At 37.6% G+C, this 20,211-nt stretch overlaps 1 protein-coding gene across 6 annotated transcripts in view; it reads left to right on the forward strand.

Moving 5' to 3' along the window:
• LOC126825410 (uncharacterized) overlaps window positions 1-20,211 on the forward strand; it is a 186,140-nt gene that overhangs the window by 160,887 nt on the left and 5,042 nt on the right. For 5 of the 6 annotated variants that reach the window (XM_050555095.2, XM_050555093.2, XM_050555091.2 and 2 more), the window contains 2 exons: window positions 12,407-12,553; window positions 12,892-12,957. In XM_050555095.2, the coding sequence (XP_050411052.1) occupies window positions 12,407-12,553; window positions 12,892-12,957 (213 nt within the window). The remainder of the gene's footprint in view (window positions 1-12,406; window positions 12,554-12,891; window positions 12,958-20,211) is intronic. The other variant, XM_050555094.2, reaches the window with a different exon arrangement.

Raw genomic sequence — 20,211 nt, forward strand, 5'->3', positions numbered from 1 at the left:
TGTACAGCTGCACTTGGTGACCGATATTTATTTAACGGGGAATAAGTGATAATTCATATTATAACAGTAAATAATTAAAATGTCCCATAGGGATTATAATAATATGTATATCATGTAGGTGTGCATATCTGATATGCTGGGTATTACAGGGTTAAAATTGTGACCTCTGTAAATAGGCCCGTTCCTTGCATTTAGTTTTAGAGTTAGGAGTGCTAAAATTGAGAGAGCGAAATGGGGTTGATCGACCACTCGACACAAACTAGGTCATTTCGGGACTAACGTATTGTTCAATTTTATTTCAATAATTCGCTTGCGCGTAGGGGTCTAGCGGTGGGAGGAAACCGGGTAATCCTGAAAAAACACACAGGTTGGACGGGCGACCTACTCCTTGTCACGTACGGAAAGATGCCCCAGCAGTCAAAATAGGTCAAAATAGGCGATTTCGGTTTCTAGTGTCGAAACATCGTTGCGGTCATTTTAAAAAATTGTCTTTTAAGGATAATGTGTATAGTACTAATACCTATCACATACGGAAGAGGCGATAACATCTCTTTGCATTTGCAATTTCAAAATTAATTAAAACCAATATTAAATTCCGAAAATTGTTTTTTTGCTAAAACTTTTTTTTTTAATGTGATCAAAATGGGGGTAAAGCAAAGAGTCCGGGGTGGTAATGGGCGTATTGTGTCCAAATTTCATGGTTTTCGGACAATCGGTGCCGGTGTCACGGCGAATATTAAATTCCGAAAATTGTTTTTTTGCTAAAACTCATTTTTTTTAATGTGATCAAAATGGGGGTAAAACAAAGAGTCCGGGGTGGTAATGGGCGTATTGTGTCCAAATTTCATGGTTTTCGGACAATCGGTGCCGGTGTCACGGCGAAATTCCACTTTTTTCCCCTCATGGAAGCCGTAAATTGACTTGAGGCCAGGGTCTTTGAAGTTGTACAGCTGCACCCGGTGACCGATATTTATTTAACGGGGAATAAGTGATAATTCATATTATAGCAGTAAATAATTAAAATATTTCATAGGGATTATAATAATATGTATATCATGTCTGGGTATTACAGGGTTAAAACCAATATTAAATTCCGAAAATCGTTTTTTTGCTAAAACTCTTTTTTTTTAATGGGATCAAAATGGGGGTAAAGCGCAGAGTCCGGGGTGGTAATGGGCGTATTGTGTCCAAATTTCATGGTTTTCGGACAATCGGTGCCGGTGTCACGGCGAAATCCCAGGTGACAAGAACAAACGACTTGAACGAATGCAGGTATCACCTTGAAATTTTCAGGGTACCTAGGTACCAACGTGAAAAGTTGCTCGCCGGAATTTAGTACTCATGGTACCGTTGGTTCCTATGTAGCGCATGCGCGAAATCAAAACCAGCTAAACTCGAAAACAACCTTGTCGGCACGGAAAACATCAAAGGAGAAATTCGAATTTTTGAAATATTCAAATACCAAACATTCGACCGTGATCCAGGCTATCCTGAAATGTAGTAATTTCGGTAATAGGAGACACATTCTCTAAGTCACGACCAATTGTGTATGTTTTCAAGCCCATTAATGTGGATTTTTCACTATTTTTCATTTTCAATTCAAAATGGCGTCCATCAGTTGACATAAATCAAAATTCTACTGCCTACATTTTATGGGGTTTCCTTCAAGGATTTGGAAAATATAATCCCCTTGTCTGTAAGTAAAATATCAAAAAAGCCTTAGCGATATTTCACATTTCAAGATGGTGGCACTTCCGGTTTGGGCTACAAACTCCATTTTTTGTGTACGAATCAGTAGTGTCGTAACTAGTAAGGAAATACAATTTCAAGGCAATCGGACCTATATTTCGTCGATTTTTTTTAAAACTTTGATCCTTAATTTCATCAAGGGGAGATAATACAGACAATTTCTAATGACATTTTTCAAGTTGTATCATTAAGATCTACTTACATACTGAATTTTATGTAAATCGTGCAACTATTAAAAAAGTTGTCAAGTTGATTTTGACTTCCGGTTCGAAATCACAGCGACGAATTTTTGAAATTCAAAAATCCGAAATTGCAGATTTGAAGTAAATGATTCAAGGTACTCAAAGAATTTTTTTTTAGTAAAATAGGTCAAAAAGTCACAAAGTTACAGCAATGTAGGTCAAATGCATTCGTTCGTAAAATTCGGTGATTTCGGATGTGTAAAACGTTTTGAAAACATACCTATTCCATTCTTGGGGGGGGGGGGGTAGGTCAAAGTTTCAGAAAGATCCCACGGTTAGATTCTGAGATATAAGATTTCCAGGAAAAACACACACAAAAAAAATAATAATAATAATCTTAACAGAAACAATAAGCTTTCATATGTAATACATATGAAAGCTTAATAATAATAATCTTAACAGAAACAATAAGCTTTCATATGTAATACATATGAAAGCTTAATAATCTTAACAGAAACAATAAGCTTTCATATGTAATACATATGAAAGCTTAATAATAATCTTAACAGAAACAATAAGCTTTCATATGTAATACATATAATAATAATAACTAGATCTGCATAGCAGATATGAAAGCTTTCATATTAACTGCAAAGGGGGTTATTAGAATCTATTGAAACAATAAGTATTAATGTCATCAGGTATCTGAAAAATTACATTTACCTTATGAACAAAATGGGAAAAATACAAAACAAAAATTGTCGACTTGTGGCTACCATCCAAGGTATATTTAGAAAACTGTATATTACATACAGAGTACGCAGGACAGGAATTAGTTTTGCTTCAATGTAAACCGGCCCGTTTCTTCCCTTTAGTTTTAGAGTTAGGTGTGATTTTCAAAGGATTCAATCGGAAATCGCTGAAAATCAATTGGCTTCTTCATCTCATGACCTTAAACACTGTATAAATTTAAAGTCAATCGGATATTGAATTTAGCCTGTAGAGCGTCCACAAGATTTTTTAAAGTGATCAAGGGCAATAACTCTGACGGTAATTATCGGAAATGACAGTAAATATCAGATATCGCTGAAAATCAATACTGTAGGCATCTTCGTGTCATGACCTTAAACACTGCGCATAAATTTAAAGTCAATCGGCCTCTAGAGCGTCCACAAGATATTTTGAAGTTATCAGGGGTCACAACTCTGGCAGTAAATATCAGATATCGCTGAAAATCAATCGCCTACTTCGTCTCATGACCTTAACCACTGTGTATAAATTTAAAGTCAATCGGACGTTAACTTTGGCCTCTAGAGCATCCACAAGAAGGGCCATAACTCTGACAGTAATTATCGGAAATCGACGAAAATCAATTGGCTTCTTCATCTCATGACCTTAAACACTGTGTATAAATTTAAAGTCAATCGGATACTAAATATAGCCTGTAAAGCGTCCACAAGATTTTTTCAATTGATCAAGGGCCATAACTCTGACAGTAATTATCGGAAATCGCTGAAAATCAGTAGGCTTCTTCGTCTCATGACCTTAAACACTGTGTATAAATTTAAAGTAATCGGATATTAACTTTAGCCGGCCGGACGTGGGCGATGACAATATACGACCACATTTCAATGTGGGCGTTTAAAATTAACCACATGCATATAATATTTAATATATCATAAAGTCAAAATAGTCGATTTCGGTTTTTAGTGTTGCGGTCATTTTAAAAAAATGTCTTTTAAGGACAATGTGTATAGTACTAATAGCAATCACATACGGAAGAAGCGATAAGATCCCTCTGCATTTGCAATTTCAAAAATAATTAAAACCAAATTTAAATTCCGAAAATCTTTTTTGTTGCTAAAACTCTTTGTTTTTTAAATCGGATCAAAATGGGAGTAAGGCACAGTGTCCGGGGTGGTAATGGGCGTATTGTGTCCAAATTTCATGGTTTTCGGAAATTCGGCGCCGGTGTCGTGGCGAAATTCCACTTTTTTCGCCCTTAATAAAGCCGTAAATGGCGGAAAAAACTCGAACGGCAGGAACCGTGTGAAGAACAAACGACCTCAACGAATGCAGGTATCGACTTGAATTTTTCAGGGCTCCTAGGTACCAAGATGAAAAGTTCCTCGCCGGAATTTGGTAGTTATGGTACCAGTGTGGCGCATGCGCGAAATAAAAGGAAATTATGGTCGATTTTGGGATTTTGGGTATATTTCGGATTGGTTTGGTAGGTGACGGTGGATCGGGGACTCAAATGGATCTAACATAGCGATCATAATCACTTTGAAGAATGAGCAAATTTTCACGACCGGGTTGATTCGCTCTGCCCAGGCAACGTTCCTGTGGTCCGATTGCCTTCAAATTTGTACAGAATGTACCTTGGGATACTAGTTATCACATATTAAAAATAGAAGAGTGTGGGATTCCGAGAACGTTCAAAATAAATTCAAAACCCACCCCTCCCATCAAAGTTTTTTTGCTTAAAAAATTGCCGTATCATATCGAATTTTTATTGTTCTTGATATCTGAGCATTTTCTCCTATTAATATGTGATAAATATCATCGCGGCGCAGCGAACCGCTAGAAATTCCAGAGATTTGGACCACCGGAAAGAATGCCTCAGCAGTCAAAAAAGGTCAAAATAGGCGATTTCGGTTTCTATTGTCGATACATCGTTACGGTCATTTTAAAAAATTGTCTTTTAAGGATAATTTGTATAGTAACAATACCTATCACATATGCAAGATGCGATAAAATCTCTTTGCATTTGCAATTTCAAAATTAATTAAAACCAATATTAAATTCCGAAAATCGGTTTTTTGCTAAAACTCTTTTTTTTAATCGGATCAAAATGGGAGTTAGGCACAGAGTCCGGGGTGGTAATGAGCGTATTGTATCCAAATTTCATGGTTTTCGGACAATCGGCGCCGGTGTCGTGGCGAAATTCCTCTTTTTCGCCCTTACTGAAGCCGTAAATGGCGGAAAAAGCCGAACGGCAGGAACCATGTGAAGAACAAACGACCTGAACGAATTCAGGTATCGCCTTGAATTTTTCAGGGCACCTAGGTACCAACGTCAAAAGTTCCTCGCCGGAATTTGGTAGTCATAGCACCTTTGGTTCCAGCGCGGCGCATGCGCGAAGTCAAAGGAAATTATGGTCGATTTGGGGATTTTGGTTATATTTCGGAGTGGTTTGGTAAGTGACGGTGTATCTAAGATGGCGGGCATAACACAATATTATAATAACTTTGAAGAATGAGCAAATTTTCGCGACCGGGTTGATTTGCTCTGCCCAGGCAACGTTCCTGTGGTCCGATTGCCTTCAAATTTGCATAGAATGTACCTTAGGATTCTAGCTATCACATATTAAAAATAGAAGAGTGTGGGATTCCGAGAACGTTCAAAATAAATTCAAAACCCACCTCCACCCATCAAAGTTTTTTTGCTTAAAAAATTGCCGTATTATATCGAATTTTTATTGTTCTTGATATCTGAGCATTTTCTCCTATTAATATGTGATAAATATCATCGCGGCGCAGCCAACCGCTAGAAATTCCAGAGATTTAGACCACCGGAAGGATGCCTCAGCAGTCAAAAAAGGTCATAATAGGCGATTTCGGTTTCTAGTGTCGATACATCGTTACGGACATTTTAAAAAATTATCTTTTAAGGATAATGTGTATAGTACCAATACCTATCACATACAGAAGAGGCGATAAAATCTCTTTGCATTTGCAATTTCAAAATTAATTAAAACCAATATTAAATTGCGAAAATCGGTTTTTTGCTAAAACTCTTTTTTTTTAATCGGATCAAAATTGGAGTAAGGCACAGAGTCCGGAGTGGTAATCGGCGTATTGTGTTTTCGGACAATCGGCGCCGGTGTCGTGGCGAAATTCCTCTTTTTTCGCCCTTACTGAAGCCGTAAATGGCGTGAATTCAAAAGAAATTATGGTCGATTTTTGGATTTTGGGTATATTTCGGAGTGGTTTGGTAAATGACGGTGTATCTAAGATGGCGGTCATAACACAATATTATAATAACTTTGAAGAATGAGCAAATTTTTTCGACCGGGTAATGGGCGTATTGTTTCTAAATTTCATGGTTTTCGGACAATCGGTGCCGGTGTCACGGCGAAAGTCCACCTTTTTCCCCTCATGGAAGCCACAAATTGACTTGAGGCCAGGGTCCTTGAAGTTGTACAGCTGCACCCGGTGACCGATATTTATTTAACTGGGAATAAGTGATAATTCATATGATAGCAGTAAATAATTAAAATATTTCATAGGGATTATAATAATATTTATATCATGTAGGTGTGCATATCTGATATGCTGGGTATTACAGGGTTAAAACCAATATTAAATTCCGAAAATCGTTTTTTTGCTAAAACTCTTTTTTTTTAATCGGATCAAAATGGGAGTAAGGCACAGAGTCCGGGGTGGTAATGGGCGTATTGTGTCCAAATTTCATGGTTTTCGGACAATCGGTGCCGGTGTCACTTAGAAAAAAACCCGACAAAAGGTAGGTGACAAGAAGAAACGACTTGAACGAATGCAGGTATCACCTTGAAATTTTCAGGGTACCTAGGTACGAACGTGAAAATTTGCTCGCCGGAATTTAGTACTCATGGTACCGTTGGTTCCAGCGTAGCGCATGCGCGAAGTCAAAACCAGCTAAACTCGAAAACAACCTTGTCGGCACATCAAACATCAAAGGCGAAATTTGAATTTTTGAAATATTCAAATACCAAACATTCGATCATGATCCAGGCTATCCTGAAATGTATTAATTTCGGTAATAGGAGACAGATTCTCTAAGCCTCGACCAATTGTGTATGTTTTCAAGTCCATTAAAATTGATTTTTCACTATTTTTCATTTTCAATTCAAAATGGCGTCCATCAGTTGACGTAAATCAAAATTCTACTGTCTACATTTAATGGGCTTTCCTTCAAGGATTTGGAAAATATAATTCCCTTGTCTGTAAGTGAAATATCAAAAAAGCCTTAGCGATATTTCACATTTCAAGATGGTGGCACTTCCAGTTCGGGCTACAAACTCCTTTTTTTGTGTACGAATCAGTAGTGTCGTAGCTAGTAAAGAAATACAATTTCAAGGCAATCGGACCTATATTTCGTCGATTTTTGGGAAAAATACAGGAGATAATACAGAAAATTTCTAATGGCATTTTTCAACTTTTATTGGTAAGATCTACTTACATTCTTAATTTCATGAAAATCGTACAACTACTAAAGAAGTTGTCAAGTTAATTTTAACTTTCGGTTCGAAATCACAGCGACGAATTTTCGAAATTCGAAAATCCGAAATTGCAGATTAGTAAAATTAGTAAAATAGGTAAAAAAATCACAAAGTTACAGCAATGTGGGTCAAATGCATTCGTTCGTAAAATTCGGTAATTTCGGATGTGTAAAACGTTTTGAAAATATACCTATTCCAAAGCCACCACCCATTCTTGGTGGGGGGGGGGGGTAGGTCAAAGTTTCAGAAAGATCCCACGGTTAGATTCTGAGATATAAGATTTGCAGGAAAAACACACAAAAAAAAAAAATAATAATAATAATCTTAACAGAAACAATAAGCTTTCATATGTAATACATATGAAAGCTTAATAATAATAATAATTTTAACAAAAACAATAGTGTTTCACACAAGCTACGCATTGTGGAACCCTAATTACTGCAACGAATAATCGATAATTTGCAGAAAAATTAAATGTTTGACAGTTATCTCCCTTTACAAGTGATAATTAGATTTTAGATTGCTATCCAGATTAATCATCTTCTTTTGCGCTGCAGTTAGTTTCCAAGTCGCCGAAATCAAAATAAGAAAAACAAGTATTTTGTTGTGTATATTTTAATCATTATATATAATTATAATTGCAGTGGGTTTCCAAGACGACAAAGTTAAAATAAGAAAAACAAGTATTTTGTTGTATATTTTAATCATTATATATAATTAACTACTGTATTATTATAACTGAGCGCCATGGAAAACGCATCACTTAGTTTTTCGTATAACAAAATGATCCTGTAAACATATCTTATTTATTTTGCTTCTTATTGTGAACAATATTCAAATGGGAACACATCTATAACAACACATTTGTACACTTATGGATGTTTAATCTGTAATCAACGGTACAAAGTCAGAGGGGTCAAAACCAAAAGTACGACACAGATGTCAGTAGCGCGTGTGTCCTCCACGGGCACTTACGCACGCTGTGCAGCGACGTCGCGTGGAATTTACCAATGTTTGAAAGAAGGCCAGGGGCAAATTGTTCCATTCTTGGACAAGAGCAGCTTCTAAAGCAGCAATGGTGTGCATCTGTGGTCTCCTATACAGACGGCGTCCAATCTCATCCCAGACATGTTCTATCGGTGCCATATCCGGAGACATGGCTGGCCAGTCCAAGGCATTGATGTTGTTAGCAGCCAGGTAGTCCATACGGTGATGAAATATGAAGCCTCCCCACACCATTACACTTCCCCCGCCCCATCGATTCGTTTCGAAGACGCAGCAGTGTGCAAGACGTTCCCCAAGATGTCTCCACACACGTTGACGGCCATCAGCGTGATAAAGATGAAAGCGACTCTCATCACTGAAGAGCACACTTTGCCAGTCTACTCTTCTCCATGTCTGGTGTCCTTGGGCCCATATTAAACGCCGCTGACGGTGATGACCCCTGAGGATAGCTCCAACATAAGGTCGTCGTGCACGGAGTCCTACTTCTCTTAGACAACGTCTTACGGTGTTGGCACTTACTGGTCCTTGTCTTCCGACAACTGCTGCACCAGTTCGAGTCGCTGGGCGGAATCTGTCACGCAGACGAGTGACCCGGATGTAGCGGTTTTGAGCCTGGGTTGTAACGCGTTGTGGACCAGGACGTTGACGGTCACGTGTTGATCCAGTAACTCGAACACGTTCCACCAACCTTACAATAGTGGACTGATGACAATTGAAGTGTCTGGCAATAACACGTGTAGACATGCCAGCCCTGGACATTCCCATGGCTTCATTCCGTTGATTTTCAGTAAGTCTCGGCATCTCTAGCTCGATTCCTTCACAAGTCCAACAACAAATTACGACAGATTGACGTTTCACAGTTCATGTACTGCACATTAAGTTGAAAACATGTTTTTAAAGGGCTCACACACAATGCTACACGTGAATATTGGCTTTTTCATGTGCATCTCGTGCAATTTTTTTTTTCCACACGGGCCGATATTTTTTGCGTTTGGGAGCATTGTGTGAAACAATAGTTCATAGTATTGCATAATATTATACATACAAAACCACCTAGTAATAAAATATTTGGGGAAAAAAAGTGATGCGTTTTCCATGGCGCTCAGTATACATCCATGTAAGAATGGAAAAATATTAACATAAGTTTAAAATAAGTTTATAAAATTAACAAAGATTTAATACATAGCTTATATGAATAACATAAGAATTGAAATTACGAGTCGTTTGGCAGTTAATTTTATTACCCTTTAAAAACGATATGTATTAAGTATATACAATTCTACGCACGAATGCGCTACCCAACGAGGTAACGAGTCGTTTGGCAGTTAATTTTATTATTTTCAAAATGATATCACATATAAAATGTAAAAAAAAAAAGGAATATGAAAATGTATACCGTGTTGTCAACGCTAAATACGTTGGTTCCATTACTCATATTATAGTTCAAAAGATTCATTAATAATTTATGACTTTCTATGTTTGTTTGGTTCAGAACCATCTCCAAACAAGTGCGATATCTCAACTCTACTAAAAGAGATTCGCACCCTATGAGCAGCGTTTGGACTGCATTGAATAGACAATCCCCTTTACATGGCCCGTAGATTTTACTGCATTGACATTGGTTTCTTTGGTATACTGCCGCAGTAATTTGTCAGCTACTTCGTCAACAAGGAACGTTTTAGGTACTATTGTAAGAGATAAATCGACACGCCTTTCTTTGTGAATTAGCATCCTTCTTTCTGCGACACTTCTCAGTTTGTCAACACTGTGAGTTGCGGCCTGAAAATAAAATAAAAAGCCTTACTTTCACTAATCTGCTTAAACACTTACAGCTCTGTCGGTTTCTTTGATGATGAAGCAAAACCATACTTGATTAGCCAATCAACAATCTTAATCCCGTTGATTAATTGTCAAGTCAGGAGGAATGTATATACGAGTAGAGCATTACACACTTGTAATAAACATGTGCAATTTCGTTAATGTTTAAATAAACATCATTCAAGTAAATATGCAATAACTTAATAATTGACATGAAAAAATAAATAGAAACATATGCGAATTAAAATAATTACAAGCGCTTACCCTTCACTCGACCGAAACTAGTTCATTTCTGGACTAACCTGGTGGTTCAATTTTATTTCAATAATTCGCTGGCGCGTAGGGGTCTTTAACAGTGAGAGGAAACCGGAGAACTCGGAGAAAATCCACGATATTGGACAAAATAAATATAAATATGCAATTTTGTAAATTGAATAATAAAACATCGTCCGTTAAACATGCATTATGCAAGAGCAAAATCTGCTTATTACAAGTCTTTCTTTAGGCCTGAAATGTTATCTAAATTATCAATTAGACATTAATTAACTTATCCAGACCATAATAAACTCTAGATGTCAAGGCTAGCCTTCGATGTTGGCTCGATTAGATTCCTATATGCCGCTAACGGCTATTGATAATTAAATCAATAAAAGCGGTTAATCGAGACTATGCTGTTTATATTAATGATTTTAGTAATGATGACCGAGAATATGCCAAAATTTCACCCGCTTCTATCTCGGCTCATAGTGGATCAATTTGACTGAAATTTTCAGCAAATTACCTTTACACTATCTAGGTTTTAACTATTATAGCGAGAACTGCCACCTCTTTATCTTATCTCCCACAATGTATCTTTAAGTAAGTATGCATTTATTTAATATATACATGAGAAAAAACCCCAAAACCTTCCCCAGTCGTGTTATTCCCAGGAGATAATCAAACTTGTCACCAGAACTTCTGCATATTTCACAAATATATGTTTTTGGGCTGGCAGAAAGGGCTTTTAATTCTACATCTGAAATGCCTTCACAATCTATGTGGTACCATTTCAAACACGTGTCACAAAATATATTTCCATTTTTACACTTCACAGCGCATTTACCGCAATGCCGTTGGACATGTTTTTGTTGTTGACCACGGCGAACGTTATCTGGTGAACGTTATCTCTATTATATGTTTAACATTGATAACACTGTATATGTTACAGTCAATGTCTACAATCAGGCAATGTGTGCAATGACTTTGTAACCCTAACCCGGCAATGTACACATTGACTGGTATATTTCAGACATTGTACACATTGCCTGATTGTAGACATTGACTGTTACATATATACGGATTGATAATCATAGCCGGCGTATTTGTAATAAACAACAACAATATTATAGCCGGCGTCAATCATAATTGACACTTTTTGCTCAATTACTTTATTTACATGAAGGGTTTATATATAACAGAAACAGGCTAAAACCCAATATTGACAAAAAAATATCTCCAAATGTATTATTTGGTAGCAGTTTCATCGAGAGATAATATAAATAAACCAGAACTTGATTATCCAATCAACAATCTTAATCCCGTTGATTAATTGGGGAATGTATATACGAGTAGAACATTACACATTTGTAATAAACATGTGCACTTTCGTTCATTTTAAAATAAAAATAAATATGCAATAACTTAATAGTTGAAAGAAAAAATAAATATAAACATATGCAGCTGTTTTTGTTAAATGACATACCTCCTGACGATACCCATGGAGGGGTTGAAACAGTTATTTATAGTCTGACGGCCATCTTATATACTAATACTATAGTTGTTTATTATATATAATGATTAAAATATACACAACAAAATACTTGTTTTTCTTATTTTAATTTCGTCGACTTGGAAACCAACTGCAACGCAAAAGAAGATGATTAATCTGAATAGCAATCTAACATCTATTTATCGCTTGTAAAGGGTGATAACTGTCAAACATTTAATTTTTCTGCAATATTGTGGTGATATTGAAGTGGTATTGAGGTGGTATTGCGTGGTATTGGGTAGTATTGGGTAAATCGTTCCGCCGCTTTTTGTTGATTTTTGTATACGTTGGGCATCATCCGATTATGTAAGCCCATACTGATTAGGTCTCAATTTCACGAAGCATTCATAGAATTTTCTCAAAATTGTTCGCCTAATTTTAACTAAAATATAGCCCTTTATAAAACTTTTGTCTTTTTAATGTATCAAATACAACAATGCGAAACTTATGTGCTTTTCTGGGACAAAGATATTTCTCATAAACGGTGATTGAAAGTTGGGTAAATTCTTAAATTAAGTCCGAGAATGCTTTGTGAACTCTGCGCCTGATAATCTGCTAACAGTAGAAATGTCTTTGTTGCAGATCCCAGAAATAACTTTACCACACCGTCTTCAAACCCATCACGTACATCTTCCAGAACACGAGGAACATCCCTAACACCATCAGTAGAGGAGGAACAAACAACGCCAAAGAATGGGGATAATAAACACACACCAACTAAACCTATCGGTACATTACTAGATTATCAATGAGAATATGAAAACTAACGTGTCAATTGCCTGTCGTCGTATAACTGTATTAACGTCTTCATGATTCGTACCGTAGTCCACGATCCAAGCGAGTTCATCACTGGATTTACACCGGCCCTTCACCACACACCAGCACTAAATTTACCAATTATGGAAACTTGAAATCGTTTCACATTTAGCATATATAAGCCGCCACATAATCCAGGATGGAATCCCATTGATCCCCTGGTTCAAGATGCTTCGGTTAAAATACATGCATACATATTTTCCTGTATGGCACAAATCCGAAAAAATGTTATCAAAATTCTATATTTCCAGGAGGTAAACCCAATACCAACGCCTACCCTTTTAGAACTAGCAGTATTCTTAGATTTACTACCAAAGGTAAACACTATATCCCTTATTTCTATTTTTAACGGATAACTGTCAAAACATGATATTTCAGGGTTAAGGAATCATAATTCTAAAAAAATTCCTTTACCTTGATTGACGGATTTCTTTTTCAAATTATGAGTGAAGCATTGTGGTCATGAGCGGACGAACCCTCTCGATATTCCGTACCAGTGTTATGGCCCCTTTTATTTTTTTTTAAAAAAAAAAACTTGTGAACGTGAGAGTTGCTACAGATATTAACATATTTTCTTAAAAATTTGATGTGAAGTATTTGAATCCTGAGAGGATGAACCCTATCGATATTATTAAGCGTTCCATAGCTCTTCGTTTCAGAGTTACCCCATCCCCAGCCGTTGACTACAGCAATTTTACTGTCTATACCGATGTTTTAGGGGTTAAGCAAATCCATTAAAACCAACCACTATGGAAAACGCACGATAGCATCGTGATATATAAGATGGTCGCCAAATAGCCAGCAAACCATATATACAGAGAGAAATGGGGTTTAACGTCCACTCGACACAAAGTAGGTCATTTCGGGACTAACATATGGTTCAATTTTATTTCCATAATTCACTTGCGCGTAGGGGTCTTTAGCAGTGGGAGGAAACCGGAGGACCCGGAGAAAACCCATGAGGTTGGACAGGCGCCCCTACTCCTTGTCACGTACACCGGGGAATCGAAACCACGCCAGTTGACTCAATGACAGACTTTATGATACAGCGCGCACGTGCTAACCATTCAGCCATCACCCCCCCCCCCCCAACCATATAAACTGTCATAACGTTTTCACATAAGCATGCTAGAACTGTCATTTGGTATCTAAACATAGGTTATTGGTGTCGACCTGTCCATTGTACCATTCGTCCAATGGAAGCTGATCACCATTTACACAACTTGCTGAAATATACTTACATGGGAGTTATTAGCCCCAGGATTACACACTATTGACATCTATCGACTGCAGATTTAATCCTATATTGGTACCGTTGGCACGTTAGCTAGCATGTACTTTCGTTTGTGGTCATGTTGTAGCCAGGGGAAAAATCCCAGTCAGAAAAAACCCATTAAGATGCTATCATTATTCTCTTAAATATCCGTTGGTGGGTAATTAGGTAAGTAAAACGTATGAATGCTAATACGAAGTGGCTGTGTGTTGCATCATTGTCAATGGCGATGATCAAAGCATTCAAGGGTCTTCACTCGCCAGGTAAGGGTTTTTTCTTGCGATGAAAGCACGAATAATTTTTGCAAGAACTATCTAGTGACCATATAACGATTCGTCATATGATATTGTCTCGATGGGAGAGGGGTGGGGTCTATCTCTCATTTTGTCGGTCCATAAAGATTCTGTCATAGTGGTATTTCACTTCAACATTGTGCAACCCGACAATACATCACGACACTTTAGCCCCACAAATACATTTTCACCCGACCCCACGACATTAAAAATGTCGTAATGTCGCGTAAAAAAATGTATTGTCGGGCTAAAATGTTGTGATGTATTGTCGGGTTGTCGGCCATCTTCCTCTCAATATACAGTATGATTATGTACACTGATCCGGGTGTTGGTCAAGAAAGTTCCCCAGGATTTTGCAGTGTGGTTTCTCCCTGTCGGTAGTACAGAACGAAGGGCCTGGCAAAGAACATTGTCTAGTTGTGCAGATGGGACAAAACACAAGCCCGTGTACATTGGCGTACTCATAAAAAACCTTCACAGTTGGAATTCAATGGAGGAATGCCACTGTCCCTAGAAAATTTCTGCACAGTAGGACGTTAAACCTCATTTCATTTCATTTAATTTTCCTACTTTTTGCAGCAATCGGACTATGGAAGATAGGCATACGCTATGCAGAGTTCTGTGACGGAAATTTTCTATTGACAATGGCATTTCGTCATCGAATTCCAAATGTAAAGGGTTCTTTTATGTGCACCCCATACTGTGACAGTATTGTGTCTTTATATCAGGTTCAGATGACAAGACTAGTTTAACATCTCATAATACTTTTATTCTTCTTCTAACATATTATATACAAAACTTAAGACTCGTTTAACTAATTAACTCGTGTTGGGGGAGCCATGTCCTAGCTTGGCATAAATGTGCCAACTCTCGGGCGCTCTCCCTCGTTCCGTCTCGTGCCGAACCGAGGCGCCCACGGCCTCAGCTCTCGTGTCCTGGCTGGACCCGACTGTCGATTCGTTTCTTCTCTGACCTTATAAATCCTTCCAGACAAAGGAATCTTATTAGACATCTGGCTGATGTATCATGTATCATATCAGGTTTAACATTTGCTTATCACCAAAGGAAGTTTGAATAAGACATGCCAACAAGGTAAGGTTAACTAATCGTTACATAATCACATAGTCCAAGAACTCCAGGGATGTCGATAGTTGGCAGGAACATCAGATAATTTGTGATTATGTAACATACCTTCCCTTTTTTTTGAATAAAGTTATGAATTATATGAAATAACTTTTCAAGACCATTACAAAATTAAATATAAATGGAGTCGATGGTAACTACCCTAATTAATATATAAACAAAAATACGAAAAATAACAATACACTGATTAAAAGTTATATGAACAACAAAAATGTAAATGGCAAAAGAATAAAACACTGGTTGAGAAGTAATAAAACACTGGTTGAAAAGTACACAAATATATACTAAAGTGTTCATACACGCGAGACATTGAAATCACATAATTATGTCGCAGATGATTTTACTGTTTACACACACGCCTTCCAGGAATCGCATATATACCCAGCCAAATTAAAAACTTGACACTCGGGATTTTTGGGACTAGATTTTTAATATTTGGTTGAAGACAACTATTTTAGTGTTATGTTGTGTACAGGCGACCTTGACATCAACAGAAAGCAAGAATACGTCTCGCCGAAAGTCCTTGACATTGATAACGTTCGTGATGTCACAGTACCCCCAAAATGAAATTCACAGACTTGGAGAACAATCGGAATAAAGTGTTTAGTAACGGTTGTGGCCTCCTCTAGCGTCTCGAACTGCCACACAATGTCTTCTCATGGATCTCAGAACATTAGTAAACACTACCCGAGGAAGACGTCGCCACTGCTCAGCAAGAGCATGTTGAAGGTCCTGCAACGTCAGTGGTGGATTCACTTGCTGACGAACACGTCGACCCAGTTCGTTCCAGATGTGTTCAATAGGATTAAGGTCGGGGCTAAGCGACGGCCAATCCAGGACTTGGACACCGGCATTTCTTAAAAAATTCTGGGTAGCAATTGCTGTATGGGATCGAGCATTGTCTTGTTGAAACGTTAGTCCAGGCCCATGTCTCTGCATAAACGGAAGAAGAACAGGTTGCAAAATCTGATCTGGACAGCATTTAAGTTCCCTTGGACAACAACAAGAGGAGAACGTCCATGTGCACAAAAAGAACCCCAAACCATGACGCTGCCGCCACCAAATCGGTCAACTTCTCTGACGCATACTTGAGCGTAACGTTCACCTCGTCTGCGGTACACTCGGATCCTGCCATCGGCAAATCTCAAAGTGAATCGAGATTCGTCACTAAAGACAACCGAATTCCACTGTCTTTGAGTAAATCTTATGTGTCTTGTGGCCCACACAAGTCGGTTACGGCGATGCAGAGGTGTCAATATTGGTCCATTATAGGGCCTCCGAGCTCGAAGACCAGCAGCCTGCAAACGATTTCGAACAGTTTGTGCAGTTACCCTTCCACCAAACATCTCTCTACTTGTGGAGGTTGCAGTGACAAATCTGTTTCTAAGATGACGTAATCGTATTGCTTGATCTTCCTGGAGTGACGTCACACGTGGCAATAGTTCCAGTTTGAAGCACTCTCATTCTAAGATTAATTATTGTCTGGCGTGACCAATTAAAGGCCCTTGCAACAGTGACCACAGACAGACCAGCATAGAGCCTACCTATAGCGCGTAGACGTTCTACATTTGAAAGGCGCGGCATTTTCTAACAAAGATGAAAATAACAATTTTAATTTGTTTTTCCAGTTCAAGTTACGTGTACGTGTTCAGTTTAACAAACTTGCATCGATTGATCTCACGAGTTTGTGTTTGCACGTGTTTTTCATGTTTTTCATCTTTATATGCTCAAAAGTCACGTGATCCATGTGACTTTACAATTTTATGAAATTAAAGGCTTCTTACTACTTACTATCGTAAGAAACACTTTAAAATTTATTTGACTTTCCAGAAAAAATTTGTTGAAATTCATCAGTATCAAGTTACTAAGTATAACAAAACCACTGTAAAACTATTCTAATGTTCGCACACAATCACTAATAATTATAAAAAACAAAAAAAAACCCACTGTAAAACTATTCTAATGTTCGCACACACTCGAAGATACAAATTCATTTTTTTCTTCTTCCTTTATTCCGTCGTCTTCTTCTTGTATAAGTTTTCCGTAATAGCAAGGGGTCGGTGTTTTCCGGTAGTCTTATCTTTTCCATACCGCCTTGTCGGAACGGTGCGTTATGACATGTGCTATGAAGAGTATTATAACTGCCACCCATGCGAAAGTTTTATCATCTGTTTATCATATCATGGAGTGAACTTAATTAATAGTTAATCAAATAAGCAAGTGGAACAGACTTAAGTTAGCTATGTAATGATATTTACATTATTATTTACATGGACAATTAAAATTAGGATGTCACATTGTTTTATCTCGAGATAAAGAATAATGAATGATCTGAACACATTTCACCAATCTTCAATAAGATATTTTGAAAGAACTTATCAAAATTAATAACGGTTTATCTCTATAATTTTTAAACACAACACAAAAAAACCCAATACGTTCGCTCTACTTTAAGCGCGGGCTCAATTTCTATTGAGAATATAAATAAAATCTCTCCCGAACTTTCGGGGCATCCCATTAATATCTGGGGTACTACGTCAAAAACAAAACACAAATAAAATCTCTCGCGTAAATATCGGGCCATCCCATTAATATCTGGGGTATCACAAATAAAGATCTCTCCCGTAAATATCGGGGCATCCCATTAACATTTGGGGTACTACGTTAAACACGAATAAAATCTCTCCCGTAAATATCGAGCCATCCCATTAACATTTGGGGTAATATACACGTATAGACAAAACAAATAAAAATCTTAAGATAAACGCGTTTAATACTTTGTGAATGTTATTGGGTTAAATTTCAAATTACGATACTGTTAACCCAATTCTAGTTAAACAATCACAAAACATTTTACATCTCGATATTAACCTGTTAATACTAATTTTAAATGCCAAAATATGTGTTAAAAAAAACCCAATTATAATCTATAACCTTTTAAAAACAACATGACCCATTGTAAAACAAACAATATATATACAATTTTGTTTTAGTCATTTTCCTACAAATAGTTAAGGACTGTTCCACTACTAGCTTGAAAGGCAATATATTAAATTTAGTAACTACACCATGATATTTAATACAGCGTGATGATAAACTGCTGATTTCCCAGTTAAATTATAATACATAGCATTAATGTCATTGTTACCGTAGCCATGGTAGGATTAGAAAAAGACTTACCCGTGAAGACTAATAGCTGTGGCCTGTGGTCTTCTAGTGGTTTAGGACTTTACACGTTGCTCTGGTCTACGGCGCCAATTAATATGTGACAGTATTGTGTCTTTAAAGCAGGTTCAGATGACAAGACTAGTTTAACATCTCATAATACTTTTATTCTTCTACTAACATATTATATACATAAATGTGCCAACTCTCGGGCGCTCTCAATCGTTCCGTCTCGTGCCGAGCCGAGGCGCCCACGGCCTCAGCTTTCGTGTCCTGGCCGGACCCGACTGTCGATTCATTTCTTCTCTGAGCTTATAAATCCTTCCAGACAAAGGAATCTTATTAGACATCTGGCTGATGTATCATGTATCATATCAGGTTTAACATTTGCTTATCACCAAAGAAAGTTTGAATAAGACATGCCAACAAGGTAAGGTTAACTAATCGTTACATAATCACAGACCAAGAACTCCAGGGATGTCGATAGCGATCAGGTGTCAAGTTGGCAGGAAGCGTCTATAACATCAGATAATCTGTGATTATGTAACAGTACACATGAGCCTGTGTTTTGTCCCGTCTACACAACTAGACACTATTCGTTGCCTGAACGTTTGTCCTGCACTACCGACAGGCAGAAACCACCCTACAAAATCCCGGGGAACTTTTTTGACCAACACCAGGATCAGTGTAAATAATCATACCGTACAGGATGATGGCCGACATCACGACATTTTAATACGACATCTTTACGCGACATTACGACATTTTACGACACTGTACATTGTGTGGAAGATGGGCGACAACCCGACATCACGACATTTGAACCCGACAATACGACATTTTTACGCGACATTTTTTTTTTTTTAAACAATATTTTTATTCAGGTTGTCAGAATGGGATTGGGGAACAGGCTTAGCCTATGTAAAACCCCCTCCATGACATTTCTAATGTGTCCAATAGATGGAACTTCTCCTTTCTCTCTAATGTCTGTCACTTTATTCTTCCACGACTCTATGAATGGGTCTGGTAAGCGCTTTATTAAAGTACGAAGGTTCTCAGTGGCATTAACGTCGGCCTCATAATGTATCTGTTTAAGCGTGGCTAAGCAAGCGATAATGGCCATCGATAATTCTCTGAGTGTATTTCTATCACCAGTTTGTGGATATATGTTCTGACTATAACACTTTGTTGGCCAAATTCTTCCTTCAACGTCTTGTTAACATGTTTTTTCAAGGTGGGTGTGACGCACTGGAGTCGTGAGGGGACGAACCGTATCGACAGTCAAAATCCTCGTCAAGATGATAAGAGGCTACAATCTGTAAAGGATTTGTTTCAAATCTGTTGTGAATAATTGTGGTCATGGAAGGACGAACTCTATCTATATCCAGTGATCTGTAACTTTTCATCCCAGAGTTACACTCTTTACCGAAAACCTTGTGAACGCGATAGAGTAACAGTTTTAAACATATTTTTGTCAAGCATGTACACACGACAGAGATTCGATTTCTTGAAGAATTTTTTGATACTTATCAACTTTGGTCATCATCCAAGTTTTTCTTTCAGATAAGCTTCTGTTGAGACCTAGTTGCTGTGCGATTTCCATTTGGGTCATGAGAGAAAGTACCCTATTAATATTCATCTTTCCGTTCGGCAGTTTTACCGGAATATTTTAAAATATGGTGTGAACCATTGTGGTC

Source organism: Patella vulgata, chromosome 6, assembly GCF_932274485.2.
Source record: "Patella vulgata chromosome 6, xgPatVulg1.2, whole genome shotgun sequence".
NCBI lineage: Eukaryota > Metazoa > Mollusca > Gastropoda > Patellidae > Patella > Patella vulgata.